This window comes from Antedon mediterranea, chromosome 7, assembly GCF_964355755.1.
Source record: "Antedon mediterranea chromosome 7, ecAntMedi1.1, whole genome shotgun sequence".
Taxonomy (NCBI): Eukaryota; Metazoa; Echinodermata; class Crinoidea; order Comatulida; family Antedonidae; genus Antedon; species Antedon mediterranea.
This window is the reverse complement of record NC_092676.1, coordinates 22827488-22852895: the sequence shown is the minus strand read 5'-3', so window position 1 is coordinate 22852895 and position 25408 is coordinate 22827488. Positions and strand designations below refer to the sequence as shown.

The 25408-nt window shown below is 32.4% G+C and overlaps 2 protein-coding genes across 3 annotated transcripts; both read right to left on the bottom strand.

Moving 5' to 3' along the window:
* Positions 1 to 344: 344 nt before the first annotated feature.
* LOC140054903 (uncharacterized) lies at positions 345 to 4953 on the bottom strand. Its single transcript, XM_072100016.1, has 4 exons — positions 4122 to 4953; positions 3072 to 3276; positions 1625 to 1810; positions 345 to 743 (listed from the first exon to the last, which is right to left on the bottom strand). The coding sequence occupies exons 1-4, from the start codon at positions 4180 to 4182 to the stop codon at positions 614 to 616; spliced, it is 582 nt and encodes a 193-aa protein (XP_071956117.1). The 5' UTR covers positions 4183 to 4953; the 3' UTR covers positions 345 to 613.
* Positions 4954 to 5079: 126 nt separating this feature from the next.
* On the bottom strand, positions 5080 to 19096 carry LOC140054904 (beta-microseminoprotein-like). 2 transcript variants are annotated; one of them, XM_072100018.1, is made up of 4 exons: positions 18966 to 19096; positions 7107 to 7197; positions 6413 to 6527; positions 5080 to 5562 (listed from the first exon to the last, which is right to left on the bottom strand). In XM_072100018.1, exons 2-4 carry the CDS (start codon positions 7186 to 7188, stop codon positions 5433 to 5435), a joined length of 327 nt encoding a protein of 108 aa, XP_071956119.1. In that variant the 5' UTR covers positions 7189 to 7197; positions 18966 to 19096; the 3' UTR covers positions 5080 to 5432. The 2 variants fall into 2 exon arrangements, with proteins under 2 accessions (XP_071956119.1, XP_071956120.1); XM_072100019.1 differs by lacking the exon at positions 18966 to 19096 and adding an exon at positions 18810 to 18925.
* Between the last annotated feature and the right edge of the window lie 6312 nt (positions 19097 to 25408).

The following is a 25408-nucleotide window of genomic DNA, read 5'->3' as shown; positions in this document are numbered from 1 at the left end:
ATTTATGTTAGAAATCCAATAGAGGGCGGATCGCATTTTGAGATTGTTGAAAAAATGTATACCACAAAGACTTTATATAGTATTATCTCTATGCTTTATCTTTATATTTAACTTTATTTAAATCGAAGTAAATATTTATTTATCTTGTAAATTATTAACTAAAATAGAACACAAGAATTTTAATAAATAGACAAATTTCAAAAGAAAATCTAAACCATTAGTTCTCTCAATACTTCAGGTTTGTGCATTAAGAATTCAATACACTTTTTTATTTTGTTCATTTTTTTAATTATCTATCTATTAATATTATTGTTTTGTGTAAATCATTTATATACTAAAACAACTACGCAAAAACCTTTAGTACTCCCCACCCCATACCCTACTACCCCTTCTTCATCAATTCTATTGAAGTTATACACATATGCTGACTAGGTAGGATTCCATAGCAAATGATGAAAAATATTATATAAAGGCCATCTGAATAAATACTATTTTTAAAATTGGCTTAAAAATCGTCCAAGAAAATGGAGTCGTAGTTCCCAAAAGAAGCTGTCCACAAAAAAAAGTTTCAATCTCAGCGATTATTTGGGTTTTTTTTTCAAAAGTCTTTTGTTTATACATTGTTGTACCAACTGTCTGGCTTCACTAAATTGTCATCTCCCCATTGCGGTACGTTTGGTTTGTTCTTTTCACCTCTCTCACGTTTCTTTTTTTCTTTCTTGGGTTCTCCTCGCTGACATTGCCTAAAAAACAAAATTATTATAAAGATTAATAAACTTGATGGAGTTTTGGTCTTTTTTTAAATTCTATTGTCCCCCAAAATCAGGAAAAATAAAGATTTTTAAAATCGCACTTTGAATAGGCCATTTTGCAGTTTTATTGAAGTTGTTCACTTCCATAAGAAAAAAAATGGCGGAAAAAAATTATTTCACCTATAAAAAGACAAAATAAACAGTTAAATTACCCAAAAACTCATTGTCTTCCAGACAATTTGACCATGTTTTGCTTTAAATTACATTTTTCTCAGGTAAATAGATTTTTTTCAGACCCAATTTTTTGTGAGAGTGAATAACTATTATGTGACATTAAAATAACATATTCAACAAAAAAATTAAAAAAAATATTTTTTTAGGGGGACAATATATCTTTTTAATAAATAAAATAATGAGAACAGTTACTATTATAATTAGATCTACTTTAATAATATGCTTTAAAATGATAAATGGCTGTTTCTGAACCATAAGTTTAATCCGTTGAATTACAAACGTTTTTAAAGATCGTAGTGCGAAATCATTATTTTTTGGGCTTGTATTATTTACATTAAACTAATCATCAAGTGTACCAATCTTTATTATCTTATTGGTATCTCCCAAATTGCTCGGTATAGTATCGTATATAAGTTCCGTCATACACATTTATATGTAATGTAACATATTATTAAAATGATTACATTCAACAGTGCATTTTTTTTTTCATTTAATTTTTTCTTAGAAACATGATACAATACAAAATAATATCGTCTTTCTAGATACAACATTGTATATCTTTGCAAACTACCAACAATTAGGGAATGTCAAAATTAGGTTTTAAAATATTATTAGTATAATAATAATAAGTTTCTTACTTGGGTAAACATGGACAGAAACAAATAGCATCCATAGTAAAATCAAACGCTCTTTTTGAATATCTTTTCAGTGGTTTTAAACATGGGAATGTATCCGGTTTACAGTATGTATATACTATCACAAATGCAATACAAACTGCTGTACCAGTGGCGATGTAAGCTAGTATCCGATAAAATGCTGCATTTCTATAAAAAAAAATCAATGTAATCACAGATTGTAATTAACAGATTAATATTTTACAACCAAAATATGGGCCTAACATAAATCTAAAAGAAATATTTGGCATACATGGCTTGTCATATCAACTTGAGCTAATTTATGATTTAAACGACAGCGCAATAAAAAAAAACCATAATACAATGAAAGAAAAATTCAAAAACACTTTTAATCTTTTGATGTGTTTTTTACTAAAACATCAACTTCGATTTTCGATCATGTAAAAATATATTAAAAAGATTACATGTAAGAAAGTACCTTCTCGTAGATTAAGAACCAAACTAACATTTCGTTCTATTCGGGAAAGTGAATGTCTGTCAAAATGGATTGTTTTGTAGATTAAGTAAATGTATTGTCCCTTTGTCAAATTCCAAAAAAATAAGAATAAAAAGATTTTAAAAAAAAGTGAGTCATTTTGAAGTATCATAATAGTTATTAACTTTCACCAAAAATTAGTCGAAAAAAAAATAATTTAACTGAAATACAGACGTTTTTTGGTTCAAAACATAACTTTGACTTCCAGTCAAAGTTTTCGATCAAAACATATCTTATAACGCAATGCGCTTATTTGGCTACTCTGTATGCATAATCATAAAATGTCCTCGCGATCTGTGTGAAAACACCCTCTCAACAGTGACGAGTTGTAAACAATCCTAATTAGCATCATGCATAATGAATACTCATGGTTTGAAATCTTTGTTTACTTTCGCTTGCGACTATTTTCCAGACGAAATGTAATCAAATTAATTTACCTGTTAATTACGTAAAATTGTTGTTTTTGGCTCGAATTTTCGACTTAAAGTGAATAACTTTAATATTACTTTGCCAATTAAAATTTAGTATATTTTGACCTTCATTTTGTTTGTGTTTCAAGGGACAATACATAAAGATAACGGCCTTGATATTTTTTCATATTCATTGAATCAGTTTAAGAACAAAGTTTAAGTTAAGTGCTACCTTATTATAACGTTTATTATTTATGCATTTCTTCTTGTATTTGTATCAAATTTTTTTGTGTATGTAACCCTCTTGTTATTGGGTTTGGAAATAAAATAATAAATAAAAAATAAATAAATCAGAATTCAATTCCTTCTACTGTGTGAACTTGCTATTGTTTTTGGCTTTCACACTAGTCCCACTCTTAAACTCAACAGTTCTTTTCAGAACTTATATACGTGGTGTACCGCAAACAATAAATAAATAAATATATATATATATATTCCAACTTACTGTTCTGCAGTTTTATCGGCTTCATTCTGGCAACATGAATGATAATTCCCCTCCGCATCAGGACGGTCGTTATGGCAACATTCTGTATGCGTATTTTCCGTTCCATCATCGTTGAATTTTGGACATTCGTAAGTGTTGCCGGCAGCGTCTGTCGGCAACGTGGGATTAATCGGACAAAGGCCGTTGTTTGGCTTTTCTGTGGCAGCTACATGAAGAAATAACCATTTAGATTATTATTGCGTTATAAAGCTCTGTCCACACTATCAAACTTTATGTTACACAAACATGTGATGTGCCCATATATGAACATGATGACGCCATATTTAGGCATATCACTACCATATTTGGGCACATCACACTTTATCACATAAAGTTTGATAGTGTAGACAGAGCTTTAGGTTATGACAATAGAATGTTTAGCAATGTTTAAAAATGTACGATGATGATGGGTTAATTTAATTATAATATATGTTAAAATGAAAGACGATAATAAGATAATAAATATGATGGTAATTATAATGACGTAGGAAAATAATGATAAGAAACGAATTACGTAATAATAATGTGGAGGATGGTGATATCAATATCAATATCAATCATAGATTGATGATGTGAAAGTAGAGATAAAGTTTGGGTGATAAAAAGATAAATAATTATGAGACTAACTGTTGACAACGTAACAACGATAAATGATGATAATGATGATGATGATAATAATGATGATGATGAATTTTTCAACTATTTAATCAATCAAAGTAACATTATTTATTTCTCTTACAATTTCATAATAAATAAAAATTGACAGTAAATATGATTCAAATAAGAGGGGCAAAATTTCAAAAAAGCAAAGCTTGTATAAGGCAGCCCATAAAAACTATTAAAAAAAAACCAGGACAACACGGGAACCGGAAACAGGACAAAAACTGTAATGAGGACTTTTAGTTTCAGGGTAACCGAAAAATGCTAAGTATAAAAACTACAGTAAGCGTAATATTCTACATAACAAAGACAAGACAAACATACCAATAAATACTATCCAAATACACTTACCTGTGACTATATTAATAAATGCTAAACCCAATAAACAAATATAGGTTTTTAATTCCTTCATTGTAACGAAAACGTTGAAAACTTCTCTATTCCAATATTTATTCAAAGCGTAATTCCACAACCTGTTGTTGAGTTTTGGAGTGTGTGCCTATAGAGTCTTTATAACTCGTCAGTATCAGTTATTGATTATCGATTTGGTTTTCATATCTTAAGAACATATTTGTGCTTTGCTATTGATCGGTTATTCAGTTGTATTTGTTATGAAGTGTAGCCTTGGATATTATGTAAATTAATTATTTCATAATACAGTGTAAAGAGGTATAATGATACGTACTATTGCGTTTTAAATAGCATTAAATGACGATAAAAGTAAGTGTGTATTGTAGTCATCAAAAGGTTGATGCGCGCGTATAAACGGTGTACTGATGACATCCTGATAAAGATTATCATGATTATCAACATCAAATCTATCATTCTCATCATCAATATCATCATAAATCATGTTGGCATATATTTTATTGCGGTAATATCGATTACATTTATGGATAAAATATAGATTCAAAATTTCACGCAATCTAGATATTCTTACGGTAACTCATTTGAGTTTGTTAGCATATTCAAACAGTATGTTTAGTCTATGGAATTCATGACAATTGTAATTTACGTTTAAACGGTATCGTATTCTGCTGACGGCAAATGTAAGACTAAGAGAGATTATTTAGAGGTTTAGAATGTAAGTTAATAGAATGTTAAATTGTGTGGATGTTAGGTGTTAAATGGGCCTGTTGTCAGCAGTTAAGATATAGGCAACTGTACGATGTTTATTGTCGCTATATAATATGACAGGCCTACCAAACGTTTGGCGGGGGCCTTTAAACACCGATGTCGGGGCTCCCCCGGGGATTAAAATTATTTCTCGAAAAATATTAAACAAGAAAACAAGAAGTAACTACCAAAATACAAGCACCATCATTTAATTTTAAGAATAGTGAATAATAAAATTTAAATTAATATTTATAGAAACGTTCTTTGCAGCTGAGCGTCAAAAAAGTAAATCCATTTCAATTCGGAATGTAATACAGTTTATAGCTCCGTAACAATTCTTAAAAATCAATCATAATATATAAAATATCAATCGCATTATACCAGTGACATGATAAATATTCTCTTTCTGCAGTCTTATAATGAATAAAAAGTATTAGTAAAACGTTATATAAATTATATTTCTTTCCTGTAAAGTTTGTCCATTTTGATTACGTGTATCGCACTGGTGGTACAATTGATGTGTTTATAGTACAAAAGGCCGATGTTTTACATTACTCCTCCCATTACTTCACACTCGACATCCGGGTCGTCAATTCTCAAAAGACGATATGCGCAGTTTTCTTCGTCCCACACGGGTACGCAATCGTCCCAAGAGTAATCTATTGGCATCCATGCGCTACGAATTAAAAGAGAGAAATAAATTGTCAATATATTAATAGCAATAGCAATAGAAAAAAAAATAATCTATGGTATTTCTTCTCGGGTTAAGACTTGAAACCCATAACCTCCAATTCATTTCTCAAAATCTGAAATACAAAAATGTAACGAATACATAATAGTCGTTACGTATAAGAATACTCGTCATAACAATGTAAACATATCAATGTTATTATATACTTGGACCAAACCAAGAACTTGGTTTTAAGTACTTAAGCCTACATTGGTAAATTATGTATGGTTTTTTTCTGCAGCAGAAACACATGATCAATATGATCCATAATTATCATTGTATAATAAATATCGATTAACTTTAAATAACTACTACGGCGGTAACCCAGTAGTAGGTATTAGCCACATTGTTAGTGTATATTGCCACCTTTCTAGCAAATGTCTACCTAACCAGCATATTGTCGTCATATTGCTCTCATCATAGATATGGGGATGGATAAACAATCTATAAGACTATGAACATTCACAGCTTTCAGCTTGGTTTTCACAGTAAAGCAATGACGTAAGCCCATAGTAAAGCTCTGTCTACACTATCCAACTATGGAAACGATGATGCCATATCACTACCATATCTGGGCACATCTCACTTTTTTTGTCAACTAGTTTGATAGTGTAGACAGACCTTAACGCTTGGTGCCCTCTAGGACAGGACTGAACGCAATGACGTAAATGCAACGCAAGCAAGTTGATCAAAAGTTCGAATAATTTATCGAGTGTGACTGGTTAACTCACTCATGTTGCGCCTACACCATTGCGTTACGTCCAATTGATATACACGCTTAATTGTAAAGACTTACTCGCTGCAACACTGATATTCGTCTCCTGAATATAAACATGTACATGTTTTACAGTCCTTTGTCGACCACTTCTCTAATGGTCCGTAAATGTTGTTTTCGTAAATACATGCCTTCTCTAAAAGACAAAAACACATTACAAGTTGATTTATACATTTCAAATGTTACAAGGGAATAGGTAACAAAGGTATGAAGTTAATGACGTAAATGTATGATTTTTCTGTCATGTGTCTTTAGTTTAGGCCTACAATTACACCCGACACTCTTTAACAGTAATACGGCAAATTCCATGAAACACGTTACAGGTGGGTCACATGTGACGTTTTCCATGCCATTTTATGCATCACTAAATCGCTATAAATAATCAAAACGGAAGGGGTAATTCAAACGTATATAGTCTTTAAATTCCATTCGCGCTTTGTCGTAATAAATGAAGAAGAATATGAACACATTATAATACTATAGAACAATAAAGAATATAGTTATGGACAACAAGAATACGCGAGATAATGTATAGCGATAATAAGCAAGGCTACCTTTTCAAATAATGAGTCCTAAAATAATAACTTACGCGTCACAAACCTATGTGGCATCAACGTTTTAAAATGAAATTGGATTGGGATACATCATAACACAAGAGTATTTAGTGGTAATAAAAAAAAGTGACAATGATACACAATTACTGTAATGAACTTACTATGTATTTCACATTGAGCGTAGGAAAGGCACACGACTGAAGCCAAAACAAACAGCGATACAATAATTTCCTTGGGGGACATTTTAGATATCTGAAAAAAAAAAATAAAATATAAAATAGGTATCGACAATATAAAATACAATTATTTTTCTCTATATATAGCTCACTATGTCAATCGGTTAGTCTGTTGGTCGGTCAGTTGGTCGGTAAACACTAGCTTGAGCACGTGACTACAGCTATGTATATGGCCTTGTTTATACTTCACAACAATTACGATGCTGCCACGCGCAACCAATGTACCTACAGTCGGCAAACAATCAATCAAACACAATCAAATACGCGAAAGTATTTTCTTTTAGCTATCGGTTTGTGATTCCTTTCATAAAATTAATCTAATTTATATTTTGCTATTATAAAGTTAATGAATAATTAATGAACTGAATGTTTGTGACACTGATAAGGATTAATAATTATACTGGTGAAGATTGTGACAACGACGACCATTTCTATTCTTTTAACTTTTTTTACATTTTTGTAATCTTTATTTTTGTCTTTTTTATTTTTAATTGTTTTTATTCTTCATTCTTTGTTTATTTTATCATTTTGTTATTATTATTTCTCTTTCAAGATTTCTATTAGCTAAATTTGTATTTGTGACCCGATCTGGCAAAACCCTCTCTTTGTCGGCAATTCAAAATTCACGTAATCAGTCAAAATACGTCCAAATCGACTACCCTGGCAGATTACATGTTTTTGCATTTTCGAAATATTTCACTATCTAAGAATACGTCTACCTGATTTAAACTCCCGAAATTTAACTAAAATTATGAAAAAAGAGAGTTTTAAAAACATGTATTTTCCTCAAGCCTAACAATTTATTCACGATCTACGCTAAAATTTTGCGTAAATTCAGTTGAAAGTTGCCGAGTTTTACGACATTTTGATCGCCAGTTCGCTGCACAATGTTGAAAGGTCACACATCAAAATAAAGCTCATCCATTTGACATTCCAAATATGGAAGTTTTAGGGCGGAGTTTAAAGAAGGAACCAATGAAAACTTTGATTTACTATGACATCATTTCAGAAAATTCGGTTCTTCGAAGTTTCTGGAACAGCGAACTGCGTGTGTTGCTATGGCGCATCATCGCAATAACAAACGTTATTGGTCAACGCGCTAGATGTTATACGCTCTACGCGCGGAAATAAAAAGTTGTTTACATTTTTGTGAGGTTATTTTTATTGTACACACAGCATGTCGTAAATTGGAAAAAAAACGATTTTAATATTCAAAGTAAAGTGTTCTGCAATAGCTGTAGTGTGTATTTGTTTATTCCATAGTAAAATAGACAAGTCAAAAACAATTCACGTCATAAATTCAATTGTATTTTCTATATTTTTTTGGGCTAGTAGGCCCTAGGCCTAATTTTATTATGGTTGTAGGCCTACTACTACTGGGCCTAGCTTTATATTATTGTCAATAGTTTTATTTATACATTTTATATATCCAATCGGCTCTTAATTATTTATTTAATTTATTGTCCATTCCTTTCATATTAAATGTTTTTTTAAATCATTGGATTCAAGCCCAAACACCACAGCGAATCTTCCACGTTATAAAAAAAAACAAATGTAATCGCCAATACAGTGTAATGTTAGCTTGCAATTAGCTGTGACTCTGCAAGGCGCCTAACTTGTCTAGACTAACGCTAGCCCCCGTGTCGATGCACCGCTGCCATACACGGCCTGATGAACACACATCATCAGTAGGTCTTAATACAGGCGATGACGGCGAAAATCTGAATAGGCGCGCCTAGGCCTAGGCCTGCTTGGTTTTTTGCCGTTGATATCGTAAACACTTCCGAAACCAGTTAACATTAGCTTGGTAGTTATAATGCTGCTTTTCAATAGTGCAAAATAGTTAATTCGAGTGACTAAATAGGTTAAAACGGCGTCTGAAATCAGTCAAATTGACCATAGTTTCCACGCTGCTGCTATATCGCACACACTTCCTGGTATGACGTCATTGTGCCTTAGACCAACATAGCGCGTTGCTACGGAGTGAGTTTTCAGCGCGTATCAAAAAGAATTTCATTGCAAACTTCAAACGCGATTTTCTCGTAAACTAATTGAATGATTTGTAAGTTTTTAAAATATAATAACTTTTTAAATATTTACTCAATTTTTATGAAATAAACACCATTGCAAAGCTTATGATTCAAATAATCCAAATATATAAAAAAATACAAAATGAATATTTCCGACAAAAGTAGGGTTTTGCCAGATCGGGTCACATTTATTTTCATATTTCTTTTATTTATTCATTATTTTACTTAGTTAGGATTGTAATTGTTTGTAACTACTGTGGGGTAGCTTTGTGTCAGGGTGTTTTGAGTAATTGTGGTCAGATGTTTTGCCCTATTTTGACAAGCATTTTTTTGCAAGTATTCTCAATGCACTTAATAGTATAAAGTACAAATTGCATCACAGTTAAGTAGGGCAAAACATCTTTATTTAGTAAAAATATATATACAATTTTTTTTCATTGTTATCTACTGTCATATTTTCATAAAATTGTTCTTGTTAATTTGTATTGAGGGTCCCTAACGATGGATGGATGGCCAACCTTTGTTTAAAATAAATAAATAAAAATATCGACGAATGATAAAGCCAATGTAAAAAGTTTTTGATATCGCCACTGAAACATCGGACAAGGTGGGAAATCACTACTGCTATCTCACTTGTAATTACTATATTCTAAACATCGTTACAATGGATCGGATTTGACATTAATTGCATCTCCATGATTCAGCCTCCCTTAGGACCTAATTTATTCATTCAATATCGGTTGATATAGCAGAAAAGACGCGATGCAAAATAATGCAACTTTCACAGTCTATCTACACGAATACCACATCATAAGAAAGTATCGAACATTCCAACGAGGGGTTTTAATGTTTATTAATTCATAAAACACGAGTTTCTGTACCATATAAATCACTCTACTGTAATAAAATACTGTTTTACTCTTTTATATTACAGCTTATAATTCGCATTTTGATAATTTCACGTGGCTATTTTGTAATACTATACAGTAATATATTTATACATAACATACTTTATTCTCCTATTTCTAAATTTAAAATAATATCATTTCAAAATATTCAAAACTATAACGAAAGAATACAAATTGGCTCTTTTTTTGATCAACCAACTTTCACTTTGCTTATGTATTATACAGTAGATACACATGCATTGCACACACTCACACACACTAGAAATTCATTTTTTCAGTCCAGTTCAATCTCGTTTATCCTTATACTACTCACTGCCCCCATTTCTTATCCCCACTCATCCATTAATTTGTGGTATCAATCACAGTTGTCAAAAATATCAACGTATGATTTATTTACCGCCTTTATCATGTGCCTTATACTAGATTCTGATGATAAATTACCGAATAGCTTAACGGGTACAGAAATCGAACGAAACTATAAAACAACATAATGGACGACATTACCACAAATGTGAGTGAAAAGATATATAAAAACATTTATAAACCTGGTAACCTGGTATTTGAAAGATTCCGAATTATAGGTGGTCTGTATAATATTAAGAAATACATTTCTATAGATATCACATATTCTTCCTTAAATAGTTCAAATCATATATATTTTTCACTAACGTAGTTACACTTAATTTGAAAAAAATGAAAGATACTGCGCAAACTCACACTTTGTTGCCAAAATCATGAGCGTCAAACAGACAAACATACCAACTAACAGATTGAGCGCCACATAACTGAAACTTTAATTTAGCAATTCGAGTTCAACTGAGCTATATATGACTATGTTAAAATTAATTTGATATTGAACGAGTAAAAGAAACTAACGAGTAGCCAATGGCAACAGACAGAAGAGACTGAAATATATCTGATCTAACCGATCGACTGTATAGCCTGCTTAGATACCTGTTAGAAATGTTGAGCTAATATTGTTTACCATTTAATATTGTTTACCATTTAATATTGTTTGTATAGTAATTTTCAATAGCAAATAATGGTTAAATGCAGAGTTTTGCGCCCAACCCAAAATGCGTCTAAATTATTATATTTTAAAACAACAATGAGAATGTGTGCATTATGAATGTGATTCAATCTTAATCTCTCGTCGTTATTTTCATTTTTCCGTATTTTAAACGTAAATACTTTTCGGACCCCCGCGAAACATTCAGTACAAAATGTTCTCTCTAATCCGGGTACTTGTATATATAATATTGAGTAAACCCGTTTTGTTTACCATTTCGCGCGCTTAGCTTATAAACACGACCACTTTTCTCCAGTGAAAATCTAGACTTATAGGCTTATTGAATAGATAATCTATTGTTCTGTTTTAGCTATTCTGACGTCACTTCATCATCTGTGGGAATTGTCTCGATAACGGTAACAGTTTAATCATAGCCAATATAGAGCAATATTCATCCATAAAAACATATCATACCGAGATTAAATACGAATCCATTTAAAAGCAAATTGAATTTTTGCGGACATTTTAAGCACGTCGTCGTAAAAATACTGTATTAATAACTAAAACTTGTTTTGATGAAAACATGTAAACGAACTTTACGTTTAAGGCCTACTTAGACGGGATTTTATAGATTTCAACATACGAGCTCAGTATTTATTTTTAATCATACATTTCTCATAAAATATGACAAATAATACTTCAAAACTGAAACTGAAAATGTTATACCGTAAAAACGCCATTGGTTTGATTTTAAGTAGAAAGTAAGAAAAATCGAAATTCTTGGCTGCCCTGTTTTTTAAAGCATCGTAAAAGAAGACCTATAAAATTGATACATTATATTATAATGATATTTGTAGTTTACGGTAAAACCAAGCATGGTTTGTAGGCCTACACTTTCGGACACATTTCAACACTTTTTATTAGGCCTACTGTTACGGTAAGAGAAACATTTGCAACTTTTCATTAGATTATCATCGGTTCCCAGAGAAATGTCCTGAGGGTGTGGGACGTGAACAGAAATGTAGCATAGGCCTCTATACATCCCCGTTAATATTTGTATGAACTTGACAATCACCGTAGTACCTAAGCAGATCACCAAATAACATAGGGATTATAATATATTATAATCACAAGGTCATATATATGGCTGCAGTCGCGTACTCAAATTTGAGTTAGTGTTACCAACCAACCACCGACCAACCGACCGACCGACCAACCAACCGACCAACCGACCGACCGATCGACAGAGTGAGCTGTAGATTCGCGTTTGCACGCGACTACAAACAAAGCAAAGAATAAATAATTAACCAGATCCTTACGGGGTTCGTGGTTCCTACATATTGCAGCCAATAATGTCGTATAATCGACTAACTTTTTTTTTGTAAAAGCAAAACAATACCATCGACAAACTATGCTAATTGAAAGGCAAAGCATATTATTGTCAACTCAAACTAGCATTCTCAACTTAAAGTGTAAAATTAGTACATAGAAGCAGTTGTTGAATGTCACACTGGTGTTTACGAGGCCTATCACTCACAATGTGCGAGTTTTATATCTACATTAAAGTACATGTAATTACATTTTACTGCGAAGACAGTGTACTTCGAAGGCAGACAGGAGTAGAGTAAAATAATAATAATCAGCGAAATCTGTTGCACCAACTCAAATTGTGTGTTTCAATTAACACAATGCTTCGAAATAATAATGCACGTTTTAGAATTAGTCTAGGCCCGGTTAGCACGTGTTGTCATTAACCATTCAAGAGAAGATCGCCATCTATTATACCCTAGTGGTATCAAATCAGATTTTAATTCGTTGTCTACATGCTTTTAGCGCGATGTGATAAATTATAAACGACCGGACAGTCGCACTTGGTTAGTCGAGCGTTGATATGATATTAAAGCAAAATCGGCTATCAGTATAAACAAATAGACGAGAGTGTGGTTAATGATATGCATTGAAATATTTGTGTGTTTATAATTACTAGTGAAGTAGTTTACCATTCCGAATGAGGATTGATGAACTGTTTATCGTAGTTTTTTGTGTTAGTTTGTTAGATCAAAATACATTTAATCCACTGATAAATCACAGACTACATGATTTAAGTTAGATTGTGACGTAAGTTAAACATTTGCATTTACCCCGACAAAAGAAGACGTGCAGATGCTGTTCATTCTGAAACAATTGCTTCTGGGAGAATCAGAAGTTCGGATGGCTAAACAAAATAAGCAACATAGAGCTTTACAAAAACATCTCATTGCAATTATACGAAATAAAACTGTGGAAACGGAAATGGTGGACATCGTGCTATGGATACCAACAGAAAAGAGTAGGATTTTACTGACATGACAACCAGAAAGGAAAAGAGAGGCAGACCTAAGATGACATGTAAATGAAAAAGAAGATAAACAGGATGGTGGTGATGAAGAATGGAGGTGGAAACAGGGGCAAAAAAACCCAGAAGAGATGGTCTTACATGCCACAGAAAAAGAGGTGCAGTAAGTCAAAATTATGATGCATCCTCAGATGAATATACGAACTCTCTAACTAATTTAGAAACTTGTATTGCAGTATGATTTTTTACTACCGTAGCATGATACCCTTAATGTTGTCGTTACTGGAGTAAATATCATTTACATCGGGTTAAAGATTCAACCTGAATAATCTCTTTTCAAATTTTGTCAAGTTATCGTCCTTGGAGGAACAGAAAAGTAGGAGTGCTTTAGCTAACGGCGCCAGTGCTGTCAATATGAGAATATAAAGCCTAATCTATTTCGAAACGATCGTTGAAATTGCCATTGAACGGTAGGCTTAAATCTATCCAAATAATTGTTTAAATTGCAATTCTAGAAGAATATTATATGATGAAACTGAGATTTACGAGCTTAAGTCCCATCGGTGATGGAATGTTTCTCATCTATACTGAAATAATCACGGCAAATCAAAATTCAACTTGAACGTTGAGAAATGATCGTTGATGAACGTTGCAAACATATCTTCTAGGATTATTATACACCAATGTGGCAGTATATAAGATTGAATATCTCTATAGATGCAAACTATACTATATTTTATCTACATATTTATATTACTCAGTATGTATAATTGTTTGTAATTCTTTACTTGTTCTTATTATTAAATAAAAGAAATAAGTTTAAATCTAGTTTGGTCCTCATATGTTGTTCTGTATTATTTGTATGGCATTTGATGAAAGAAATGTTTGTTGAATTGAATTGAACTGAATTCTGGAGAAGATCAAAATCCTTTCCCATGAATCAGATAGAAAGACTAATAGTACCCTCTTTACCAACTTGCCATCGATGAAAACACTTCTAATTTTTGTCCATGGTCAAACTGATTGGATGTTTCGGTGAATGCTGTCGCTAAGTTAAAACAAAAACAAATTTTATATTGATAGTAATCATTTTTAGTGATTGGAGAATGAATATGAAGACATATTGAATAATATAAATACGGAATAATATCACATTAATATTTAGTATAAGGTTAAAATTCGCTTCTAAAAATAGTTCAATTACCATGTATTTAGGCAAATTAACCAATAACTTAAAGTTATTATTATCATTTGTGAAAGATGAAAGATAAGCTCCCCATATCCCCTTATTAATCCTGGATTAACTCGTGATTTTGAAACAGATTTTCCTGCTGGTAGGGCTATACCTAATAATGGGATTCTAATAAATTTCTAACAAATTCAATTCAATCATATTAAATTATATAGAATAGGTTGCCCTGATTAGATAAACAGCGAATCGATACTTACACACATTCCATAAAAACACCGACACTTCCATATTTCATATTTTGAAATTAGTAATAACATTGTTTTTGAATATTTATTAGATAAATCTTCCTTCCAATGTGTCGTCTGAGGGCATGTGCCTCTGGTCGCTTAAGAGGTGTAACTATGGTAATCCAACTTACTGCATCTGAATGTCATTTGACTTCAAATTATAATTACGTCTGCGTATGTGTTATTGTATAATACACTCATCCAGTACGACGTCATCAATGACAAAAATCACGGCGCGCACGTATGAAGCTTTGTCTACACTATCAAACTTAATGTGACAAAAAAATGTGGTGTGCCCATATATGGAAATGATGTTATATCACTACCATATTTGGGAATATCACTACCATATTTGGACACATCACACCTTTTTTGTCAAACTAGTTTGATAGTGTAGTCAGAATACAATAACGTGTATTATTGTAACCTGGTCGTATTAACCGAAAACAACCGACAGAAAAGCAACCAAACTGAAAATCGACTGAATTGTGTGTCGGGCACTAACTGTTTAAATGAGCTGTACATAACATGTTAAGTATAATAGGTGTTGTTTATATTGGAGAATATGAGAATTATCTTCTTAATTTACAGGTATTTACCTAAACAAATGTATACTCTGGGGGTCTCTGTCGCATGCGCCATGACCCCTATGTCACACATTATTTATGCAGGATCATGTATAAATTTACGTAAATATGTGCTTTTATACTTAACCATTACACTCGTTGAATAATAATTATGACAGATAGATATACATAAAAGATAGATAAATAACAATATATCATACTTCGTTGACTAGCTGAAATTTATCGTTGATGTAACATTATCTATGTGTATTTTATTATTTTCAAAAAAGGTATTTGGTCTAGTTCTTCAACGTTTTCGATTACTGTTGTTAGTTTTAGTATAATTATATATTGTCGCCTGAAAAAAAATCAGGTCATTATAATGTCACATCCAAGAAATGGATCTAGAAAAAAATATCATTTACCTTTATTTTTATTTTTTGTTACATAATACTCATCTGCTTTGACCAAAAAATGAATCGAAACAAAATGTATTGTCCTGAAAAGACTGTGATTTAAAGCAAAATACAGTAGTCACATTTGCTGCCAGCCAATGGGTTTTTGGTTGAACTTGACCATTTATTTTGTCATTCTATATGAGAAAACATTATTTTTTTTTTACGGAAGGGATTACCTTTATCAAAACTACAAAATAACCTATTCAAAGTCTGATTTAATTAATCTTTATTGTTCATATTTTTGGAGGAAAATACACCTTTATAGCAAACAATAGTCAAATTGCCAACTCCACTACTTATAGTATACAGAAGTCATGATGTAGTGTCGTTTATTTTAATATATCCCCAGCTATATTCGTAACAATCTATATATTAACCACATTAAGCAAAGATACGTCACTCTGCTACATAAACAGACCTACATTTCAAGAAGAATTAGAACAACTTCATCAATAAAGAAACAATAAAGCAAGTGTTATCTAAAAGTGGAACAGAGATATTTTATCTCATGAACTCAACAACTTCGTACACACACTTTATCGACTACCTGATTTGCCAACATTTCTGCACTTCTCGTAAATTACCTAAAACCTAAATTTGCCTAATAACATTTTTTTCCTGTTGCGTAATGCTCTGATGTTAGAAAGAACTAACTTATAACCATATGTTGAGGTTGAATTCCAAATTTAAAGGGTAATTCTTGTTTACCTAATTGGACACATTTATCAATTGTAAAAGCTAAATCCAAAAACGATTTATTATTTACAACACAATTTACAACATCTGAACAAAGGTCTTTCTTTGAGGTTTGTTCTCTTTATCTGGGTTATGAGAGCAAAAATAGATAAATCCATTCACCATATTCTCTGTACTGTGTATTTCAAAAAAAGAAAATTCACAACACGAAAAATTACATGGCACGTCTATTTTGTAGGGGTTTATATTATAAGCGTTATGACCCATGATACACACGTCAGATGTGATACATGTGACACTGGGTATTCCATAATTTGATGGACAATAAAGATAATGTAATTAGGTAGAAATTGAAGAGAGAATTATATACAATTTCAAAAGTATATAATATTATTATAAGAATTAACTGAATCGACTTTGAAAAACATTCATATTTCGTTGTATAATGCCTACTAGAACGGGGACACCCTTACTCTGGTAGGCCGCTTTCATGAAACAAACGAGGGTATTTGGGTACAATGACCAAACTCTATTCTGGGTAAACTCTTAATGGGGGGGGGGGCACACTTTGTTGGGCGCCAAATGTGTCCCATTACTTTTATATATATTGTATATACGATTGCAGCCTACCTCAGAGGAATGTGGTAAATATAATGTCTCGCTATTTCAACGTCGTTGTAATTAAACAATGTTATACATTATATTCAGGAATACATACGTCATGCTTAATAAGTGAAACACAGTACGAAAAGCGTAATACAATCCTAAAATTACTCATAATAAAGTAAGTTTGACAATGGTAATAAAAATGAAGTGGATTTTACATAATACAATCGACATATTTCTGTTTGCATTTTTACAAGTAACAAATGACCTGGCCGGTATTCGGTACAATTGTATTCGGCGTTATGTTGGATATAGTTATATAATTATGCTATATATAGTATAGGCTCATGTTATAAGCCTTGCTGCCATATGTTATTTATTTCACAGCCAAGTGGAATTAGTACGCACTATAATTAAGAGCAAATTAATACTAATGACAGCACCATTTAGTACATTATCGTACTTGGTCCTCGTGAGACAAGCTAGCAAGGATCCCAGTTACGTACTTACACAGGTAAAATAATGTGTACACTAGGCCTAGTGCATCTACGTCAAACACCAAATGTAGGCTAATAAACTTCGTTCCCATTAGAGGACGCAACGAAAGGACGTAAGCGCAACGCAAGTGAGTTGATCAATCACACGCTATGGATTATTGTTGTCTGTCGCTAATTAATTGCCATTGGTAAAGTCGCTTGCGTTTGTATCTACGTCTGTTTTCGTCCTAGTAGGAAATCAAATTTTAGAGTGAAAGTATATACGTTCCGCTATATGTATATTACATCACCACCTACATGTATCAAAATGACAAGAATTGTAAGGGAAGGTTTTGGCGTCTGCTGGGGAGCTAGCGTCTTTCTCAATATTTACATATAGCCGTGACAATGGCAGAAATGTAAAACGGACGATTAAAACAAAGGCTCTGTGTATCCAGGTGAAGGTGAAGCACAGACAAAGCACTGAATACGTGAATATAGCCTAACTGTAATGCGAGGTTAATATATGACAATTAAAAGAAATTGGAATTCACAAAAAAATCACAAACATTACACAGCATACATTGGCATAAATGTTGTTAATAGATTTGGAGACGAGAGAATAGATAGTATGTCCACGTGAAACACAAACTTAAGCATAATTTGACGTACCGTTAACATACTCTACCTTTTTAATGCGCGAATTATCTATAGGGACAAATAAAGAAAATAATAGGCCTCCACAAAAATACAAACGCAAGCGTAATGTACGATGCAGTAGCTTACCTTGTTTAAACAAATATGAGATTTGGGGACGAGGACAGAATAGCACGTATCCACATAAAACACAAACTTCGTACATACTGCCTACCTTCTCCGAAATTTTATAAATTTATAGAGACGATTAAAGCAAAATATACATCCACGTAAAGCAATCATCCTGTCCATTTTATGTCTACCTTCTCTCGTACGTTACGTCTAAAACGGCTGCTGACACCGTCCAGTCAATATAAATCATTTTAACATTAATAAAACTTAAAACGTCGTTTGTATAGTTTTACTCACGTATCTCCTATGCTGGAATTAGTTTATCTCCTAGTTTCATCTCGGATGTCACCGGCGCAATAATGAAACGAGATTCACAATTACAACGCAAGGTATAGTAGCATCAACCATGCAATTTGCATATTATCGTTATACAAATAAAAAGCATAGACTTACCTTCGGGTGAGAAAGAAACTTTGTGTTATGTGATGAGAGAAAGACTGCGAATAAAAATAGTTAGCACGTTATGATATGATATTCTTATACGACTATTGATACATCATACGCCGCTCACAACACTAATTACTCGCTGGATTAGGTTCACTGAATATCACCGTATAATCCTCCCATCGCATAGCCAATTCACACGGGAGTGGATGTAGTATTAAGCTTTTTGGATGTAATAAATTACAACCAATGTTGATATTTCCTGCAAGTTTCAATAGAGATTAACATGTTGAGAGTGTTTTTTGTATTGCAGCTCTTAAAACAAATTACATCGTAAACTTTTGACGTATCATAATGATGTCATAAGTGAAACAAATGCAGATATGTATTATCGTTTTAAATCCAGCAATTTTTTTTTCGAATTAAACGTCGGCATGTCTGTCAGTCATAAAAGCGGAAGTATCCGGCAAGTTCATTCAATACTCATAATACTACCTTTTAGACGGGATACTATCAACCAATTCTCGGTACTGTAAAATTGTACAGTATCACAGGAAAATTCCATGATACAAGAACCACACGTGTGATGCACATGGGATGATATATTGAGGAATTTGCTATGATACTATGACACACATACTGTACATATTTTTGTCACAATTCAAACCTGTAATATACAGATGATATACAATTTTCATATCGAGTGAACGTAATTTATTTATAAAAGTATTTGATCAGGTGACATTATATGAATGTGTAATATCAGAAGCCCCAATGTGGGTTGTTTTAATTTCCAAATACAGCAGATAGCACTAATTACTAAGGGAATTCTAAATATTCGAAATCTATGAATAGTAAAGCTGACGTAGAGCGTTGTTATACTACTGAGACTTGCCCGAACCATTTAATAACGACGTGTATAAAGGGAATGTCATGGTTTATACCCTCAGTTTTTATTAACATCAATGTGTAATAGTATTAAAAATTTTGTTTGTACTGCCGAACTGTTTTACGTTCAAAATATGTATGCGTACGTTTTTTTTTTTTCACCTGAAGTTCAATCATAATCATAATTTATACGGAAGTTCTGTGATAAACTGGTTAACTGTTCTGAAAATGTGCTGATTTACATAGGCCTAAATGTGGATGTTTGTTGAAAGAACGAAGTCCGTTCACGTTCCTATTGTATGTGTACGGGGTTTTCAACTGAATGAAGCTATATAAACCAGCCTGCTATAAACTTAAAAAAAGTAATGTTAAAAAATATCATAATCATATATTTCTATCATAAGTTCTGCGATAAAGTAATTCACGAAAACAAATTTGCTGATTTGCATAAAGGGTGGATACTTGTTGGGCACACTTTAAAGTACAGTGTCATTAGGTATGGCCACAATTCTCACCAAACACCAGTAAAACCTATCATAGAGGACAAGGGGTCAAGAAGTTAGGTTAACAAAAGAAGAGGGGAAATCACATCGACGTTGGGGCGTATTTGTTTTTGTAAATTTATTTGCAACAAAAGAAATTTGACCTAATACTATTATTAGAACAGTATTTGTTAGAACAGTAATTTATTACAATTGCATAATTAGAAAGGAGAGAAAACTACTGTTACTGTGATAAATGATTTGAACCAAACAGTCTCGTGTTGGAATTCGTGAAGGAAACATAATACACATAAAATAGACACAAATATGTACCGTATGTCATTTAACTTACAATAAACAGAAGAAACATTATTGCCAATAAAACGTAGACCAATCAAAAAGAAATTCTTACTATTGAAGTCTCCGTCAAACAAATAACTAAAGAAAATACGTTTATTTTTATGAGGGGCTCTTAAACTGCCGGAAATACCGACAATCTTGTCACGTGGAACTATTTTAATACGCGCATTATTAGCCCACCTCATATACCTTTATAAGGCAATGATAGGGTCTGGATTAGAAATAGCATTTTATTTTTAAAACTCAATGTCACGGGGAAATCATTTAGAGCGTCATTAAAGTAATGACGCAGGTAGTCGGCAGTAGAATATGTATTTTAATAACAATATGAATTATTACCTGTGTTTCCACATAAAATATCCCTTTTCGATGAGTATTCCATCTGGAACAACAGTAATGTGTATAGTTTGTATTTAAATTTAATGAAGTAGAAACCATGATGGCATGGCTATTATCTGATGTTACATAATATGACATTGAGTTGACAGAATTGTTGCAGTGCCAGTATGTCAACGACTGTTATATTAGAGAGATTAGTTCGTATCGGTTGATTAAAAAAAATAGGCAAACCAAACATGATAAATAAATATTGAAAAATATGGAAACCATAGAAATTGAAATCAAATTAATTACCATTATTAAGTAAACATCTTAACATAGCAGAACCCCTTCTTTAGAACACCTTAAATTGAAAGGAGATGTTGTTTTAACTCACTCGCTTTGTTGGAGTTAAATTAAAGAATTTTCGCTATTCTCAAGAATTGCCACATTCAATCGTGAGAAGGCCTAACCTAAAGTTACTGCACTGGTTATAAATATGTATTACATTGCCCAACGCCACAATGAAATATTATGTCAAGTCAAAACACTTATTTATGTTACTCGTAAGTAATTACTCGAAAAGGCATTTATTTTCTGGTTAATAAATTCCGATATTATTATGTTTTGCCTTTTAGTTTAGTTTACCTTTACGATAAATATATAGACAATCTTTAAACAAAGCACAGGTATTAATTATGTTGTAATGATCGTTTTTCATTTTAATAGACATTAGAGAGGTTTCGCAATCTCACGAATACGATAACGAAAACGGATACGTCACGCACACGTATTCGTTTTCGTAAGCCATAAAAAAAATCTGTTTCGCATGGCAACGAAATATTGAGGCGCGTCCAAAATATGACTGTGGTAAATTTGAGCGAAGCGCAGGTACGTGTGTTGCTTGGTGCTTGGCTGCCTAGGCCTAGCGTAACATCAAAGCGAGTGAGAACTTTAAAAACTGCTATTTATCAAAATTGACCTGGCATTTTAGTAAATTACTTTAGTAAACTACTTTCAATAAAAGTATAATTATATTATAATCATGAATCATTCCTGATTCAAATGCAAAATGTGCAAAATATATCAAAAACTATACTCGTTTTGTAGTCACGAATATGACTGGTGATATTCGTCATCACGAATACGCTTTACGAATATGAAATGGGGATCAGCTCATAAGTTTCACAAATGTATGACGTATCCGTTTTCGTTATCGTATTCGTAAGGTTGCGAAACCTCCCTATTTAATACTACTGCTATGTTGTATACCTCCTATGTGCTGCTGGGCACGACTGTAATGTTCAACCATTGGCCCCAAGTCGTAAGGGTTAAATGCATTACGCCCTCTATATCGTCACACAATTCGGTTGTCTATCTCTATCGTTTAATTGAAGAAAGAAAATACCATAATATAATTGAGTTAGTAGTCACTACTAAATGAATTATTACGTATGTATATCTTGAGTATTGGGTCGTAATATTGGTTACTCATTAATTAATTAAATTGTCAACAGTTTCTTTTCAATTTCAATTGTTTTTGTCGTATATATATGGTGTCACGAACTGGTGTAAAAACAATCAATATTAATTGAACGAGATGTACTGCACATCAGTCTCGTGTCTAAATAAAGTTTATATATACATATGCCTATGCTGATTTTTGGAAATATTACAATGAATTCAAAACAATTAGGTCTGCTGCAAGTTTTATTTTTTAGCCAGTATTTGTCGGTGTTCATATATTACCACCTTTAATGAAAGGTGGTATTAAATAACACCGATGAATGCTTTCTGATTTATAAAATGGTCCTGTCAGCGGTGTGTGGTTAACAATGTTACTATCAACGAGTTCTAGTTTAAAATCATGACAATTAATATATTTATAGTAACATGGTTCTCATTGTTAAACCACGGCTTTACACATCATGCCGTTTGATGGGTAAACTATACCGTATTCTATGAATTATGACTTTAAAAAGTCAAAGAATGTAGAATGTGTTAAAACAAAATAAGCACAATGTTCTATTATTATACAGCTATTAAAACGACGGAAAGCGATATTATTATCAAACATTAAGCAGCAAAAGATAAAAGGGACGCTTTTTCCCGAATGCATTGGTTTATGTTTCCTAAGACTTTTATGTATTAAATTGACATTTAAATAGATGTGATGTTTTTGTCTCATAAAACATACATCGTAATCATGTAATATACTTAGTTATTATTGTTAAACATTAATCGTATCGGCATCAGAAAAGTTGGGGTTATTAAAGGTGTTTCGGTTAATTTACACACCGTGTTGTAGAATGCCCACTTGGGACAAAGCGTCTGTTCGCTCTTTGCTTGTAAGTTTTTCTCCGCCTCTCGTCGACTATCAGTCAGCGTCATCTTTATAGTCGTGATCAATATACTACCTTCGCGACGCGTATCATGACTTCCGTTATCAATTATTGTGTCGTCATTACACTGTTAAGTTCCGTCCTCTTTGCCATCCATATCCACCTCATCATTGCTTTGTTGGAGGTGGGTTCTATAGAGGGGGTGTGGTTTTCACATATGTATAGCAATATTCATTCATTAATATATAATTAAATACAAATCTCAAACCAAAGGATCTCGGCAAACCTTTACGTACTTCTTTACACAATATACAATAACGAACAGTAAATATTATTAAAGTATTTAAAAGTGAGATTTGGTAAATTCGCGCGCCATGCACTTGTTGATTCACTAATTGATTTGATTATATCCTCTAGAGGGCGGCAAACAAACCCATTGGCAGGTAGAGGGGTGTTCCACTAAATATTTCTCCCTCACTTCGTGGCAAAGGGTTCATATCGGTTTCTCCGAGTAAGTCAGGCACGAAACAAACTTTATAAATGTGTTACGCTGAGACTCAAATGTTTTCTTTTATTATAGGAAAACACTTTTGAAAATTTATTTATTTTATTTATAATTATTGAAACAATACAAGTATGTCTACATGGATAATAAAATAATAAGTCAGTCATTGAGCGCATTATTAGCAAACGTAAACACGATTTATAAACATTACGAGAGCATATTTCTTCCGATTATTGTAATGTCAATTAAAACGAAAATATCTGTGATTTCAATCGATTTCCGGTAAAACGAAGCTCAGTAAAAAAGATTAAAACATTTCTAATGCGCTATTTCACATAATATTAACATTTCTGTGCCACGGCAGATGGTTACAATTCCGAAGGGAGACTAGTATTTCACAATTCACTAAACACTCAATGCAAAAACACATGAATTGTAATTGCTTTATTTAAAACAGGTAGTATTCATTACAAAGTGAACATTTATGACAATAATGTGTACTCTATTTTTCAGAACAGTTTATTACAAAAATGTATGTTAGGCTCTGTTTAACTATAAGTGAAGTTAGGACAAACACATAGCGAAAGCACCTCAAAGGAATTTATGTAAATCTAGCCTACGAGTCAAGAATAATTAATATCTTATATATAAGAAAATGTTTCCTATTTATGTGTTGCGCGTTGGTAAGAGACCACAAGTTCACGACTTTGATATGGAGAAAGGTTATGAATATGGAATATTTAAGAGGGTGATGTGAACAAACTCTAATTAAGAGTAATTTACATGCAATGTACTGTATTCTGAGCAATAATGCATAAAAGGAAGCCCATCAGTGCATGGGATTGAAGCATTGCTGAGGTATACACACGTCCGTCTAGTAGTAGGCCAATGATCCCCCACTGCGATACTCTTTTCCTACGTACGCATTTCTGTGAAAATGCCCTGTACATGCCAATTGCATGCCGCGATGCTTTTTAGATTTTTCAGTCTGTGGAAATTCCATGGATTGATTTCAGGCACGAAATTTACAATACGATAACTAAAGAATATTATTTTCGTTTCTGTTCGTTGCAACAAGAGTTACGTTTAGTCTTTATTGTGAATATGAATATCTGAGTATTCTACAACCAAACATGCACTCCAGGTGTGTTATAATTACGAATATTTGTACTGTATACTCTTTTCACTTTTCTACTTTATTGAGAACGTGTTTAAAGAAATTTTGTAACTGAATTTATTTAAAACATTTTAATGTATAATAATAAATCAATTTCTTTGAAATATGGTTATCATGGCCGGAGAGGTAAATGCATTTTACACAGCAAGGAGCGCCGGGATTGGTGTGGCCCAACGAGGGCTGACTCTAAACTAAACCTACGGCTAAACGTCACAATTGATCGTGTTTAAGCATTCACAGAGCAACTACAACATATAAAATATCACTGCAATTTGAAATCGAATACGCAAAAGCAAAACATAAGATGATGCATGATACTGTATGTTGTGAATCATGTTGCATAATAGGAAAACTAAATGCACAGAATGATGAGCAAATGA